The sequence below is a fragment of the Rattus norvegicus genome, chromosome 8 (assembly GCF_021556685.1).
Source record: "Rattus norvegicus strain SHRSP/BbbUtx chromosome 8, alternate assembly SHRSP_T2T, whole genome shotgun sequence".
NCBI lineage: Eukaryota > Metazoa > Chordata > Mammalia > Rodentia > Muridae > Rattus > Rattus norvegicus.
In genome coordinates, this window is record NC_141541.1 from 92,248,284 (window position 1) to 92,264,902 (window position 16,619).

The 16,619-nt window shown below is 44.7% G+C and overlaps 1 protein-coding gene across 6 annotated transcripts in view; it reads left to right on the top strand.

Moving 5' to 3' along the window:
• Window positions 1-16,619, top strand: part of Sh3bgrl2 (SH3 domain binding glutamate-rich protein like 2) — a 91,888-nt gene that overhangs the window by 26,276 nt on the left and 48,993 nt on the right. For all 6 annotated transcript variants that reach the window (XR_015626900.1, XR_015626901.1, NM_001389251.1 and 3 more), the window contains 1 exon segment: window positions 3,290-3,475. Coding sequence is in view for 4 of the 6 variants with exons in the window: in NM_001389251.1 (NP_001376180.1) it covers window positions 3,290-3,475 (186 nt within the window). In the remaining 2 variants the exon portion in view is untranslated.

Genomic DNA, 16,619 nt, shown 5'->3' on the forward strand with positions numbered 1-16,619 from the left:
CAGCACCTCCTGCTAGTTTCTTACATGACCTTCAAGAGTTTTCCTTTTCAGTAGAACAGGTATGTTCCCAGTTTTCTTCATTGCTTTTCTAAAAAAAGAGCCAGGTCTACACACTTTTTAAACCTGCTGATCAGTCTTGTAGATTTTTCCAGAATGGTGTTAACAGTTCACAAGAGGGCTGCTTCTGCTTCTGCTCCTGCGTTGTTCTTAAGCTGGACAGTGCTAAAACTCTCCCTGAAGCACAGACCTGGCTGTGCCTCTTTTTGAAATACAGATCACCTCTGTGCTGAATAGTTTTATTTCAGCTTGACACAAGCTAGAGTCATCTGAGAGCAGAGAGCCTCAGTTGAGAAAATACCTCCATTAGATCAGGCTGGCAAGTCTGTAGGACATTTTTTAAAAGTAGTGATTGATGGGGAAAGGGCCCAGTCTGTTGTGGGTGGGGCCACCCCTGGGCTGGTGGTCCTGGGTTCTATAGGAAAGCATGGTGAACAAGCCAGGTAAACAGCACCCTTCCATGGCTTCTTCATCAACCCTTGCCTTCAGGTTCCTGTCCTGACTGAGTTCCTCTCCCCACTGCGTTTCATGAGACTGTTTTATAGAACTGTGAGTGGAATATACCCTTTTCTCCCCAAGTTGCTTTTGTGTTCCTCACTGTAATAGTAACCATAACCAAGGCCATCTCTCATACCTTTACTCTGTATAGTAATCCGTCAATCATCGCTGTTGTCTGGGACCTATCTCTTCATTTCTGAGCATTGTCGGTGTTAATGTCTTTGAATTTTAGTATTCTGAGTCATTTCACACAGCTTTGAGGTCTTGGCCATAAGGAGGAAGGATGTTGAAATCCAGACACTCATGAGAACACTGAGTATGGTCCTGTGGACTGCTGTGGCCTTGGTGAAAACAGGTTAGCACTGGCCCATTAGGAGCCTGAAAAATATCTGTGCAGTTTGACAATTGAGTTTCACTCATAATGCCTATTGTGGTAGCACATGCCAGTCAGATGTGTCGAAGGGGCAGAGGCAGGGGGATCACAAGTCTCACTTGTAGGACTTTTACCTGGAGTGGTATTGGGACATATACTGGGAACATTTATAAAGATGCTATTGTGGACTAGCTGTGACCCCTCAAGTGTTTGTTTAAATCTGGTGTCTAATACGGAATTGGGAGGTGAGGAATGAGGTTAGTGCCCTCAAGGATGAGGCCCTAGGGAGCTGCCTTGTCTCTTCTACCAAGTGGGGTTGTCGAGAAGGGTTGCTTCCATCCATGACCTGGGAAGTGGGCACTGGCTGGATACCTATCTACTAACACTTTGATCCTGGGCTTCTCAGCTTCCAGAATGAGGAGGAGCAGGCTTACTGTGTCACAAGTCACCCAGTCTGTGGTGCTTCACTCCAGCTACCCTGCAGACTGAGACAGCAGTTCGTTTTCTCATCCCATGGTGCTGTTCTAGTAGCATAAGTTCCAAGTGCACCAAGTAACCAACAAGATAATGTGCTGCATGTGTTACCTGTACGAAATGTAAGAGGCTGCAACTCATAAACGCACAGTAGTCTCCAGCCAGGGTGCTCCAGGCAGCGTTGGTAGGCCCTGAGTGTTGTAGTGGCCTTCACAGCATGCTGAGAACACTGTGTCCAGAACCTAGGATGCAGTGACATCATGCCATACCTCATGGATGAAGACTGCCACCTCAGGCTCATTATATGTCGAGTTTTGAGTTAATAGTTGACCTATTATGAATTCAAGACCCGTTACCGGTTTTTGCCACCCCTATCCCTGACAGTTATGAAGGTTAGGGCAGTTTTAAGAAGCTGAGCTGTGTCCCCGCTCCGCTGGATTTCGTTATGTGTTGCTGCCTGGGTTAGTAGGACTGTAGGCCACTGCTTTATGATCTCAAAATTCGGGGCTTTTTATGGTCAGGAAATGGTTCATGAAAGACCTGCCCAGAAGTGTGCATGGTTAGTCCCTCAGAGCAGAGGGAGGATAACAAAAGAAGGATATAAGCGGGAGAATGGCATTGAGTGTTTTAACAGCACACCGGCTGGCTGTCAGACCTTGATCAAACACTGGGGAACCACTCTTGACCTTGGCTTTCTTAACTGTAAGACAGAAGCAGTAAAACCACTTTCTTAGTTTTCAAGCTGAGTGAGTAATTTTTACACCCTCAGGTTAAAGTTTCAAAACAATATAATCACATTCCTGAAATTATGTATCCCATGTGAGGGCAGTCATCTTTTCCAGAAATGAAAGATGGCTTCATTATCTATTTGGATTTATAACACCACACAATAATTCTCAGATTCGTGTACGTAAGCTTATCAGTGTGCTGTTTTGGCAGCATTTCATCTGTGTCTGGATAGCTGCCCCATCCTGTTAGTCATTCATGGACCCAGTGATCAGAGTCACATGCTATTGGTGGTTTCTAAGGGGATCTGGGGGTGGAGGTGGAGGAAATCTGTGTGAGAATTTGTTCCTCAGGCTTTGGGCTGTTTGTTCATTCCTTCCCTTTTTTTACGAATGCCTCTTCTTCGGTCACTTAGAAAGGACAGCCATGTTTTGTGTGTCATATGCTTAAGCCATGTTTTGTGTGTCATATTCTTAAGACATGTTTAACATTGAATATGGCTTCCCACATTTGAGGACATGTTGATGCAGCTGACACACTGAGGAGCACACCTGACCCCTAGTGACTGGGGAGGGAACCATGGAGGGTCAGAGGACTGCAAAGGGTTAAGACAGAGTTGGCTGAAAGATGTTTGTGGCTTAGTCTCTCGCAGAAGTGAGGAGTGAGTAGTGTTTCCTCTTGTGAACTGATGAAGGAATTATTTCCTGGTCATGAGTGTAGCTGTGGCATATCCAAGAGGAATGGTCATGAGTGGTAGCTGTGGCATATCCAAGAGGAATAACAGGACTCTGCTTTCATTGGTCACCGAAGTGCCCACCATAGATGGGGTATGCATGGCTTGCAGTGATCGTACAAGTGATCCTGCCCGCCATTGCATGATTTTAAATGTCAGCCTTCAGCAGGGTGGGACATGGGGAGTGGCTGTCTCCCCTTCCTTTTCCCTCCTCCTCTGTCCTTGCAGGCATCAGGGTTGGGCCTCAGCCTCCTGGGATGTCTGGGTGTGGGAGTCTACTGCACTAGAACTGGCTCAGTCCCGGCCTAGACAGACGGTGAGGGGCAGTGTGCATGTCCCTCCCACCATGGGCAATCTAGATAGGCTGGTCTGCAGATGCGTGCTGACTGTGTCAGGTAAGCATTTCTCTTTGTTTATCTTTTCTCTAGATCAAGAAGAAGCAGCAGGATGTGGTTAGATTTCTGGAAGCCAACAAGATAGAGTTCGAGGAGGTGGACATCACCATGTCGGAGGAACAGAGGCAGTGGATGTACAAAAACATTCCCCCTGAGAAGAAGCCTGCGCAGGGCAACCCTCTGCCTCCTCAGATATTCAATGGGGATCGATACTGTGGAGTAAGTGGCTGCACCGTTCCCATACTCTTCCCCTTGTTTCCCATAATGCTATGGGTGTGTAACCCACGGTACATTTGGATCCTTTACAGTAAAAGCAGTAACTTCGTGCAGCACCCGTACAAGGTTGTAGGGCTAGCAGAGTGGAGCTCAGTGCAGTGACAAATGCAGCATCACAGACAGGGAGGGGCTGTTCGAGAATTGTGTGGTGTGTAATAGAGTTCAGGGGTGTCTGTCAGTCTTCCATCCTGTCCCTCTCTCTGCTTTGAAAGGGAAGTGGAGAGCAAAGGTTTGTTTTGTTCTGACTTTTCAAGCGTGTCTCTTCAGTAAAACATTTGGGGGCCAGACTGAAGAGGTAATTATTCTTGAATCATTATTCCCCACTGATAGCTGATTAGAAAACAGAATTCATATTCAAGAAAGATTACCAACAGAGGGATTGCTGTGAATATCTAAGATCTGCTTTGGTGCCTTCCTGCTGGGTGGTGTATGAGAAAGTGAAGTCGGTGCCTAGTTATCCACCTAGCTTATTTCCTAGGTTAGGAAACAAAATCTCCCTGCTGAGAAGGTCGGGATTTGACTTTTACCACAGCTTTAAGTGCCACACACGAGTGTTTATTTTGGGACTGCAGTCCTTTTAAAGAGCGACAGTGCAGAGAGTCACAGAGAGTCACTGTAGGTGGCTAGGTTGTCATCAGGGTGGAGAAGGGGTAATGGTATGTTTGGTGGCTCTAGAGGCAGAGAAGAGAATGAGAAGTCAGTCAGTAAGGCTGAGAACCACCTCGTCCTGCAGCCATGACACTTGTCTGCCTCGTGTTGTTCATGGCACCTTCAAGTTTCCTATCGACGTAAGCCTCAGTTCTGTGATCCTGAAACCCACTACGTCCTCTTGCCCACCTCCCAAGTGGTGGGTGTGTGCACTGCCACTCTGAGCTTTCCAAGTTTGTTCCCTCATCTGCAGGTGCACCACCTCAGGGCCACACCCAGCTCTAGTTTTCGGCTCTTTGAGCAAGAGTTGTGACTGCCCCCAAAGCTTTTCTTAACTAAGCCATCACATGAAGATAAAGGCCAGGGGTTGTCGTTAGAGCATCACGTGTTCGTACTTTATTAGAGAGGTGTGTAGAAACAACAGGCACGTACCATTCATGATGGCCGGTGCCGATGGTCTGCTCGGCTAAATGACTAGAGTGAGGGACAAGTAGAAATGCGTGTAAACTGCAGTTCAAATAAAGCTACTGGGATTGGGTTGACTCAAAAGGAATTGCATGTTAGGGCATAAATTTTAAGTCACTGTGACTAGGCTCAAGTATCTTTATTAATCAAAATTAAAACCACCGCAATTGACTTGTTTTTGCCAATAAGATATGTTTACTTCCTTCTATAGTGTAAAAACTCTGTGCCTCAGGATTTAATGAATTCTCAGAAAACCTCCCTTATCCTGCTGTCCCTGTAAAAAAGTCATCACGAGCCTTGAAGAAATGAGAATCAAGTTAACAGGATGGTTGAGGCCGAGCTCCAGAGCCCAGTAGCTCCTGAAGCATTGGTTGTGTGACAGGTGGCAGGGCATTGCTGGGGGAATTGGGTCCTTTCTGTGGACAGTGTGGGGAAGCCTTGCAGCTTCCTGTGCATCTCAACCATTTGAGGAGCTACCTTGCAGGTGGAAGGGTCCCACCATACTCTATTGGGGTGGGTCAGCTGGGCAGAGACCACCGGTGACCTGGGGGCTTCTCAGTCCAAATGCTAAGCTGGCTGCCACCAACTGTCAATCACACATCACAGTCCAGCCGAGAAATGGTTTGTTGTTATTTCTAGAATTAAGAGAGGACAGTGGTTAAAAAAAAATGACAACCCCCCCTCTCTCTTTTATTGATCAGTTTATAAGGCACCCACTAAGCAAGCTTTTTCACTTTTCAATTAGCTTCAGTGCCAAATGGCCACCATTTGGTCCACACTGACCTTCTATCTGTGATGGTAAGAGGATTAGCTTTAGCAGTCGCTCTCAACTGGTCATTGTCAACTCCTGTGGCCACCATATGCTCCTCATCTTCAAGGTCTCCTTTGCGAAGTTCATTGAAACATTGCCTAACTGTATGTTCGTGAGCAGTTCCCAGACAAATGTGTTCTTGTGTTCAGAGTCGTCTCTACTTCTCAGCCATCCATTTTTGAACTCACATAAGAAATCCCCTAAATTTGCTTTTTGTCTAACATCATTTCCATATTATATAATACATGTAAAATAGACATGTGGTAATAAATCATTAGCAAAGGAAGGAAGAGAGAAATGGGTGTTAAAGTTATATATAACATAACCACATTTATTTTAAAATGTCCTCAAATATTGGATGAGAAATTGCAGCAGTGGAAAACTGCAGTGATTTTCGCACCAACGTAATAAATATGTCAGAAAGACTGACACGAAAGCCAGTGGCTCTTTCTCCCTGGGACATGGATGGTATGAGATGGCCTTTGTTTTGTTTGTCTCTAGGTGTAGAATCTTGGTGGGAAAGAACTGTGACTGCTTCATTCTCGTCTGGGCCAGGGACGGAACGCAGATGTCAAATGCCGTCTCTGTGGTCCTGTGGGTGTTTGTCAGTTTCTGCTGTGAAGAATTGGAAGGTTGTAGCACACTGTGCATTCCAGAATGAAGTATCTTCTAAAGTTCCTTGGGGAGTGCCCAGGAAGTTGTGCGAACACTTTGTACGTGCCCTTCTGGTGCTTCCTTGAAACGATCCTCCTTGCCAGTCTTCTGAGTGCCCATTAATTTGGATATTGGACTTTAAGACTGATTTTGTCCCATTTTATGTTTTCCTCCATTGCCTGCCTCCTTGACTTTTTGTTTTCTGGGGAGGTCTCTTTAATTTGTGTCTTAATCTTTATAGGGTATATTATGTCACAGACACACACCCTGCTTCTTGTTCTGTTTCTTTCCCTCTTAAGTGTTTTGTTTTATGGTATGATGCAAGGTCATTACTCAGTGAGGATACTCAATGTAATTTCTTTGAAGTTCTCTTCTGTAGCAACTTTTGTCCTCACCCACACTGATCTTTCCTCTGCCCCTCCCCCTCCACTCACCCCTTCCTCTCTCCTATTTTTCTTCCCCCTTCCCCTTTCCCTACTTTCCCTGACTTTTTCTCTTCTTTCTTCGTCTCTTCCTCTTTCCTGTATTGGTGCTGGGATTGATCTGAGGGTACTGTACCTCCTGGGTCAGTAACTGAGGTACACCCGGCCCCAGATTGTTTGGCTGGCTTTTTCCCCCAATGCGTAGTCAAGTACAAACCTTTCTGTTCATGGATAGAAAGCTGCACATGTGTCTTCATGTGACCGCAGCTTCTGGGCATAGTGATGTAGAATGACCAGGCAGCCTGTAAGCCTACTTCTGTGGGTTCTGTGCAGCCAGAATGAGCTCTCAGTCTCTTGTTTTGGGAGCATCATCCTGCCCACAATGCTTTAGCACTGGCAGAGTGAAGGAGTGGGAAGGCCTTCGTCATGCATTTTACATCACATCTCTTTCTACCCACGCTCTTCAGTGTCCACACTGTAAAGCCTTTGCTTGCAGAAGACAGGTCTGCTGATTATACCTCCAAACTCCTTAGAGGAGAGCGAGGCACCTTGGGAGCTGGAGGCCGGTTATATAGTCTTCCCATCTCTGCAGCCCGGGCCCTCCACCGTAACCAGGGTATCCATTGACTGTGGCCTCCACTCTGTAGTTCACTTCTTATGTTGCTGTCATTGCTGTTCTGCTCGGTAACACCTGCCACCTCCTCCCCATTCACTGACCCCTGGTGTTGGGGTTTAGGCTGTTGATGCTTCAAACAGTGTCAGAATGAACTTCTGTGTCTGTTTGTTTGTGTCTTTTTTTTGGTTAGGCTTTTTTTTTTAAAGACAGGGTTTCTCTATATAGTCCTGGCTATTCTCTAACTTGCTCTGTAGACCAGGCTAGCCTCAAACTAACAGAGATAACTTCTGCTTCTACCTCCTAGGTGCTAGGATTAAAGGCATGCCCTACCTTGGCTCTCTTTCTAGTTTTTTTTTTTTTTTCTTTTTTTCTTTTTTTCGGAGCTGGGAACCGAACCCAGGGCCTTGCGCTTGCTAGGCAAGCGCTCTACCACTGAGCTAAATCCCCAATCCCTCTAGTTTTAATCTCCCTGTGTTGTGACCTTTTGAGAGAAAGGTACTAGAGACATAGATGCTTCTGTCTCGGTAGAGCAATCTGTAAAGGGTTTGAATCAAGTGAATCAAAGACTGTAATGTTGTAAAATGGGTTAATTTTATTCTTCTTTGTACTTCTTTCTGCCCTCTAAGCCTTTCTGTTCATTTGCTCCACAGAGTGTGTGGCACTTCTTCAGACTGTGTAGGACTTGGCTCTCGTATTGATTAAACTGTGGGATCAATGGCTACTCCTCTGCCTCAGCAGCAAAAGTCCCAGCTGGAGGTGGCAGCTGCCGCCTGGTGTCCTGTCCTCCTTCTGCTAGGACAGGACTGTTAAAGGTGACGTCCAATAATGATGCCCTTCCCAGAGCATCAGCAGAGCAGTAACAGTAGGTGCCATTGCCCTGCCTTCCTTTGTGCACCGTACTTCCCAGCAGTGGTGAACGTGGGTCTCACTTGATTGGCTAATTTGTGGATGCTGTTATGTTGCAAGTGACAGGATTCAAACAGTCTGCACAGTGTGCTGTACAGGATTCCCTAGAAACGTCTCACTTGCTTTTAAGTGGATGAGCCCTAGAGTAAGCACCTGCTAAGCTCCCTGGTGACTAGTGTGGACATGTGACTCCCTTCTGTTTAGGATGTGGTTGTCCTGTCTGGGAGTTCCTTTCTGCTTGAACGAACTCCCATGACAGTCAGTTCCTCCCTCCCTGGAATTGAGGGAATGATGGAGAAACATGGGTGCTGCTGAAGGCTCATTGTAATAGTGCCTGTGCCTGAGGGACAGGGGCCCACTTAGCTGGGGCTTTGAGAACTGACCGCAGGGTATGGCCTGAAGGAGTTCTTGCCTGCTGGGCAACAAGATTTCCTCCTGTTTTGTTTTTTGTTTTTTTGGTTTTTTTTTTGGTTTTTTTCGGAGCTAGGGACCGAACCCAGGGCCTTGTGCTTCCTAGGTAAGCGCTCTACCACTGAGCTAAATCCCCAGCCTTCCTCCTGTTTTTTAAACTCTTTGTCCAGCTGTGATGATCTCTTTCTCACCTGGTGGTACACCTCCATAAATTCCTTCCAGCAGCCAGACGTCTTGTCAAGTATTACTCCAAACCTGTGTAATTGCCAGCCGGCTAACCCCACCGTGCTTGATGCACTGCGCATCTGTGTGAGGTAGGGATCTGGTGATGGAGCCTGGTCCTCCTGAACCCCCAACACCGAGGCCCTTTGACACGTTTCAATGCCTGATTTGGATTCTGCACAGCTTAGCTCTGGAGTTTGAGGTTTTAAGCCTTTTTCTCTCTCTGAGCTGATGTGTGTGGAATGTACTAACCATGTGCATGCCTCTCCACAGAAGGAAAACATCCTCCCTCGTTCGTCTCCTTCCTCCCTGTTAGTACACAGGTGGTTTGGATCATCACATATGTTTATTTCTTGTTAAAACAAACTTTTTTGTATAGTGAAACACATAAAATTTACCGCCTCAGCCATTTTAGGGTATGCAGTCTGTTATTGAATTTACTCGCATTGTTCTGAAATTGACCCTGGAGCATTGTGCCTTGCAGAGTTGGAATTTTCAGAAATTGGGCAGCAGCTCCTCTTTGCACCCTCCTCTAGGCTCCCATAACTACCGTTCTTTTATATCTAGGAATTGACTATGTTATAAAACCCATGTGCATGGGATCTCGTGGTATTTGTCTTCATCTGATGGCTTCTTTCATTTAGCTGGTGTTCATGCGTGTTGTGCTATTCTGTCTAAAGACTGCATAGCATTCCATTATGTTTCTGTCCTGGCGTTGTTTATTCATTCATCCATCATTAGTCTTTGGGTTGCTTTTATTCTGTCGTTTTGAATAGTACTGCTGTGAGCACTGGCATGCAGATACTCTTATGATTCTGCCTTCAGCTGCCTTGCTTTATAACTAGAAATGGGGTTGCTAGATTACATGGTAGCTTTGGGTTTATTTAGCTGTCTGTCTGTCTAGGGAAATAGCCAAGGACTCATTTCCTTCCTGTTACCAACAGTGCCAGGAAGTTCCTTCCAGCTTTCAATATTCTTACCAACATGTCTTACTCTTCATGTGTATGTGTCTTTTAATAAGAGCATTCCCATGGGTATGAGGTGATCCTCACTGTGGATTTGATTTGTATAATGGATAAGTAATTTGCTGACTGGTGATGTTGTCAGCTGTCTACTTGCAGGCTTTCTTTTGAGGAGTATCTGTTCAATGCCTTTCCCCTCTTTCAGTCATTACTAGGTTTTGCTGTATTCATTATTTGTTCTGGGTATGATCCTTCAGGAGTGTCTGGTCTGCTGGTGTTTTTCTTTGCTAGTTCATGTTATTGATTGTGCTTTTCAGTGAATGGAAGTGTCCCAGTTTGATGGACCAGTTGTCTGTTTCTGCATCTGTCATCTGTACATACCCATAGCTCCTCCAGTTCTGGGTTATTGATTTTTATAGCTTTTAATCTTCTAAGCTAATTTTCATCTGTACCAGAAGGATGGGGTCCTTTATTTTTGTTGCACAAGGACATCCTGTCCTTCCAGTACTATTTATTTAGGAAACTGTCCTTTCCCTACCGAGTCACATGTGTCATCATTAGAGCATGTATTTATGGTTTCTTTTGGGCCTCCCTGTTTTGCGTCACTGGTTAATATATTTTTCTTTCCATAAATGACATTCTGTTTTGATTACCATAACTTTGCAAAATAATTTGTTCAGAAAGTATCTTTTTCTAAATGGGTTGACTATTTGGACTCCTTTCATATTCCTTGAAATTTGAGGGCTTTTTATTTTTTCTGTTTCTAGGAAGAAAAAAAATACTTTTGTAATTTTAGTAGGATTTTACTCCGTTTGCAGTTCCCAATGGGTAGTAGTTACAGCTTAACAAAATTAAGTGATCCAGGTGTGAACATAGAATTTTAGTTATTGTGTCTGATTGTTTCCACCACATATTATAATTCTCAGTGTACAAGTCTTCATCTTCCAGGCTAGGTGCATGAGGAAATACTGTATACTTCTGAAGTTGCTCTTAGCCTTCTTTTCCAGCCCTCCATTTTTTCTTTTCTTTTGTATATTTTTTTTCTTTTTTTACCGCTATGAACAGATACCACAACCAAGGCAACTCTTTTCATTTTTTATAGATTTATTTATTTATTATATGAGTACACTGTAGCTGTCTTCAGACACACCAGAGGAGGACATCGGATCTCATTACAGATGGCTGTGAGCCACCATGTGATTGCTGGGATTTGAACTCAGGACCTCTGGAAGAGCAGTCAGTGCTCTTTAACCTCTGAGCCATCTCTCTAGCCCCACCCCATTCCCCCCTCCATTTTTCTTGTATAGAAATATGGATGGTTGCCAGTGTGTACAAATGGAGCCAACCTGTTCTGTGTACAAATAACTGGCTCTTCCTCTGAGCAAATGCAGCAGACTATGCCTGTCGATGTACAAGTGCAGCCGACTGTTCTTGTGCACAAATGCAGCCGATTTTATACACAAGTGCAGCTAACTGTTCCTGTGTACAAATGCAGATGACTGTTAGTGTGTAGAAATACAGCTCAACCTTGCTGAATTCATTTTTTCCCCCTTTTTAGAAAACTAGCACTTAGAAATTCATTCAGGATTAAGTTCATAGTAATCGGTTTATGGCTAACCGTCAAGGAATGAGACTTGTTAGCATTCAGGAGTCAAGACATACTCCTGAGCGTCTGGATTCGTCAGAGTCCGGCTGCAGATGCCCTTGCTCCTCAGGCATGTGTTGACCAGGAGAATGTAGAGTGGATGTGAAATACTGCTAGTTACTCAAGAGTTAAGTCCTTTATTCATGTCAGATCTTAATGACAAAGGACAGGCTGCTTGAGATACAGACAAATGCCTTCCCATTAGACAGGTTAAACGTTATTTTTTCTTTTTATTATTTATTTATTATTTTATTTACTTACATTCTAGTCGTTGCTCCCCTCCAATCCCCCCTCCCACAGTTCCTCACTACCATTTCTCCTCCCCCTTGCCTCTGAGAGGGTGCCCTCCCCCATTAATGTTTGAAAATTGTTGGCTGTGTTTTTACATGTTATAGATGGTATTTATAATGTTAAATATATTCATAAACGTTGGGCACATTGCTAGCCAATCAGGGATGATAAGCTATTGCCCAGTTTGTTTCAGTGACTTGGGGCCCAGAGTGGCCTCCTTCCCACCGTTACCTGTGGTTGGTTGAGCCTCGCTGGGTTACTGTCCAGTGGTGGGCAGGGTATTAGCCCTAACCCCCTTCTTCCTATAAAAGAAGGTGAGCCTACAGTGACCACAGTGGAGCACACCTATGTACAGCCCCCGTGGTTCTCAAGCACAATGTCTCTGCAAGACCAGGTTGCATTTCCCTTTTATAAAGCTCAAAGCCACATGCACTAAAAGCAAGCTGACCAAACCTGCTTGTAAACTTTTACAGCGAAACCCATTAAAATCGCCACCGTGAGAAGCTCACCTGTCTCACACATTTTCCTGGCAAACTTCATCCTGTTTTAAAGTCCTGCAGTATTTCAGCACCGTCTGTGAAAGACAAGTCGTCTAGCTGAGGAGGGTCTTCTCCGTGAGCTGCTTGGCTGCACATGTTCGAGTGTGGCACCCTCCCACATTTAGTCAGGGACCGTGGGGGAGCAGGGCTGGTTTTGATTCTCACTGCTGCCCATCCCTCAGCAGCCGCTATTGGTATTCCTTGCAGCCTTCTATTTTCTTACCATGGTTTTTATTCTGCTTTCTATAAATGTTTAATCTCCCATTTTCACCTCACCGAGATGTTTGCCTCAAACCCGGGCAGTGATGAGTCGCTGGGATGTGACTGTCACGAAGATGCTGAATCGCGCTGCGCCTACAGCCTCCATCCCGAAAGTTTGAGGCCACCGGTGTTGGCAGGCATCAGAGCTCGTGTCCAGACAGGCAGTTTCCTTTCTAGTCACATAATTCTTGTGAGCCATCTGCAACTACATCAGGGAAGAAAGTAGAACTGAACAACAGTACGGTCACATTAACGTCTGTATCAAGACTTCAAAGCCTGCTTATGAGAGGATCAGAAATGAAAGGTCCTTCCTGCCCCTCCTCCCCTACAGGCTCCCTCCAGGGCAGAGCCTAGATGCCACCTCCACGGAGGCCTTGCCTCCCGTCCTCTGCTCTTCCCTTCTGTGCTTCATACACTCATCTAGATCCTTTGATTTTAAGGTTTGGATGGTATTTTCCTTTTTCTTTGAAAGAGAGGGGAATTGGCCTTCTTACGGTTTCTCATTCCTTCCCCATTTTGATACGTAAACACACATTTGTGCGTGCGGCTGCTGAAGTTGGTTACATGCTCTCCTGGAGCTATAGCTGTGTGTACGTGTGTCTTAGATTGATGCAGTTCTGTAAATACTGATTTACAAAGCTGTTTAGCAGTGTGTACAGCCACAGGGAAGGACATAGAGTCCTAAGTCCTCGAAGTTTACAGAGAATGACACAAATGTCAGGATCAAGGAATTCTCATAATAACACTGAGCAAAACCTCTCCGGCTTTGGCAAAGATTCCAGGAAGGTAGTTTTTCTTGTATTTCTTTTTTTTTTTTTTTTGGTTCTTTTTTTCGGAGCTGGGGACCGAACCCAGGGCCTTGTGCTTCCTAGGCAAGCACTCTACCACTGAGCTAAATCCCCAACCCTCTTGTATTTCTTTTATTGCTTAGACTTCTGTCTGAAAAATATTCCCATAGCATGGTACACGATCCTGTAAGCATTCTAATTGTCTTTTTTTTAACTTTCATTTCTACTGAATAATTACATTGGCCACAGAATTCTAGATTTAAAACTATATTCTACCAGGACAGGCAACTTCATTTTCTGTATTTCCTGCTCCGGTTAGAAGAACCCACGTGTGTGGCAGCAGATTCTTAGGTTGGTCTGCCTCTCTCGGAGACTTTCAGGTTTGTGTCTTTGTTTGATTCTTTTTTTTTCTCTCTCTCTCTCTCTTGACCTGAGGTGTTCTTGTCTGCTGAGCTAGCTTCCTTAGCTTCACTTATTTCTGTCTCTGGAAGCTTTTCCCTTGAGGTGTTTTGCTTGTTTGTTTCCTGAGATGTGGAATCTGCTGCCTGAGAACCAGTGCTGAGCAATTGGTAGGACTTTGAGCCTGAACACTGGCCCCTCCTTTGGGGAAGTTTTCATATCTCTTTGGCTCCTTCATTTTCCTCTTGGTCACCTGCAGGATTTAGGGTTTTTTTGTTCAGTGCCATTATGGAAGGAAGGAAGGAAGGAAGGAAGGAAGGAAGGAAGGAAGGAAGGAAGGAAGAAAGAGGGAGGGAGGGAGGGAAGGAAGGAAGGAAGGAAGGAAGGAAGGAAGGAAGGAACTATTAATTTCCCTCTTGATCTCAGTGCTGTTCCGTGCATGCAGGTGGCATGCTTGAGTGTATTTTCTAGGTCACTAGCTGCATGGAATTCTTTTTCATCTCTACATCATCTGATTCTACGTTTGTCTCTAGCAATCAGATTTAATTTCTAGTAACCCCTTTGCATTACTTTATTTCTCCTTTAAGATAATGTCTTGTTCCCCTTTTATGGCTAGAGCATCTTAAATCTTTCCAAGGATATTGATTCAAAGTACAAGGTATAACGATTTTTTTTCCTGTGGCCTGTATATTCCCAAGGTTGATCTGGCTGTTGGTTTTTGACATTTTCTTTTAGGAGCCAGGGTGATGCCTCCCCCAACCCCGGGACTTTCACAGACCCATTTCCTTTGGGCAGGAGAGCAAAGGAGATTGTATAAGAGGTTGGACCCTCTGGACTGCTAACAAGAGAGAGTTACAAAGGCATAAAGGCCAGTGTTGCTCTTGTAAGACAAACCTTTCCATCTCTCTGTGTCCTAAGTGTACACAGTGACCAGCTAGTCTTTTCACTTCTGGAGCCTAGTATGTGATTTTCAGAGGATCCCAGTCATACCAGCAGCACTGGGATAGAGGAACCCCCCAGCCTTTGCAAGTATACCTCATGTCCTGCAGAAGGCTGCCCCACACCTCTCTTCTTTGGGATTTAGTTTTCCCCCGATGTTTTCTATACTAGTCCAGTTGTATTTGCTATACATTATAGGTGCTGATTAAATTTTATTGTTGGGTGCTTTCCTAAGCATAACTCTGTCCTGTTGCCCCTGCCCCTCCTCATTTCAGATGGCATCCAGACAAGACAGTTGGTGACTCACATGTCCACACTGTATCCTGAACCATTGTAGTCAGAAATATTAAACATGATTTCAGAACTGAACATCCTTAGTGTCTAGCGTAAGAATTGCTGACTGGAGCTGTTTCGAAATGGCTGAAACTTACCAACCCACCCTGCTGGGATTGGGTCAGCCAACTTTTTTTCTTTTTCAACATCAAAGTTTCATAAAATAGAATAAAGCATTAACAGCTCCTAGTCCGAAATTCTGCTTGGAGGCTCCCCTCCAGCTCCAGAGAAAATCTAAGCAGAAGCCTCTGTCTGTCTTAAACACCAGCAGTTCCAGTGCCTCCAAAGGGCAGGCTTTAAATTTTCTTCTGTTTGGATAAGCCGGCTTTTCCTTTGACTTCTGTAGACTGACCGCTGCCTGTGTCCTTGCCCCTATGTTGTGCTTCCAGCAGCCATCTGCTTGCCTGTGCCCTTGGGATGTGGAAAGAATGTGGTTCTCCTACTTGCCGTTAGCTGAGTCGGGCGAGGCCACACACTCTCAGAAGTGGCCTCTGTGGGCTTTCCTAACCACTCTCTTAAGGAACTCTGGAAAGGCAAAGAACTTGCAGATCTTTGTCTCCAGTGCCTGCTAGTCCATAATGGTCTAATCAGAGGATGAGGGCGATGTCCTTTCCTGGACTCTGTGGAAGAATGAGGCTATTGTATTGTTAATGCCACCTGCTGCAGATTGTATCATGGGCTTGTAAATGTCTCCAACATTGGTTTTCACTTGACCGAAAACAGAAGTATAGGCTACCTGAGTCTTTTTTCTTTACCCCTGCGTTTCTTTAAATACCTCCATGGCTCTTTAGCCTTCTTCTTAAAAGCATTTAGGAAACCATCCCCTCGGTGGGTGAAAATGTCCAGTTATGCTTGATCTGTGAAACCCAGGCTTTCCCTTCCCTAGCTGTTGCCATCAGAAGAGGTGACTTCCTTCCATCCTTTGTCCAAACTGTAATAAAATGTATCAGCTGACGAAACCACGCACATTCGCCTTGAATATGATTTCTGCATTTGTGCCCTTTGCAGAGTCAGTATTAACTGATCTTTATAGCCCGAAGTCACAGAGCAGATTACCCTGCAACGTGCAGTGCAGTCTCAGAGTTTATTTACAGCCAGCAGCTTCAAAGAGTGCCTGCCTAACTGTAGGGAATTCAGTGGGTCTGCTTTAGAAGCCTTGTGTGAATTTGTAAGCCATAATACTTTTCACCTTTGGGAAGAAATTCTGACACACACACACACGCACACACACACACACACACACACACACACACACACACACAGAGAGAGAGAGAGAGAGAGAGAGAGAGAGAGTTTGACTAGTGAAACGCATTTGATAAGAAAGCATTAATTATTTTTCTCTTAGAACACATGGCCTAAGGTCTTACTATAAGACTCCAAGACTATATTTTAAGAGGAAATTATTTTTAAAATTCCATGACTGTGTTACTCTTAAATGATTTCACATCATACTGTTTTGAGTGTGAAAGGAATATTAAACAATTAAAATGTTCTAGTTTTTTAATTTTCAATAATTTACTTTATCCAAACATGACCAAAAACCTATTTATTTTTGCATATTTTAGGACTTGGCAGGACTCTCAAAAGCCTCTGAATGTCAGAAAGCAAATGTTTTTATACTGTTTCAGAACAGGCAAATGCTAACACATGACATACCAGTCAATAATTAACAAACACAGTTGATCTGCCAACCTGACATAGGTTTCACTGGTAACCTGTATGGCGTCCAGTACTGACCACATACTGACCTAAAGAGTTACTGTGTGAGCTGGCAG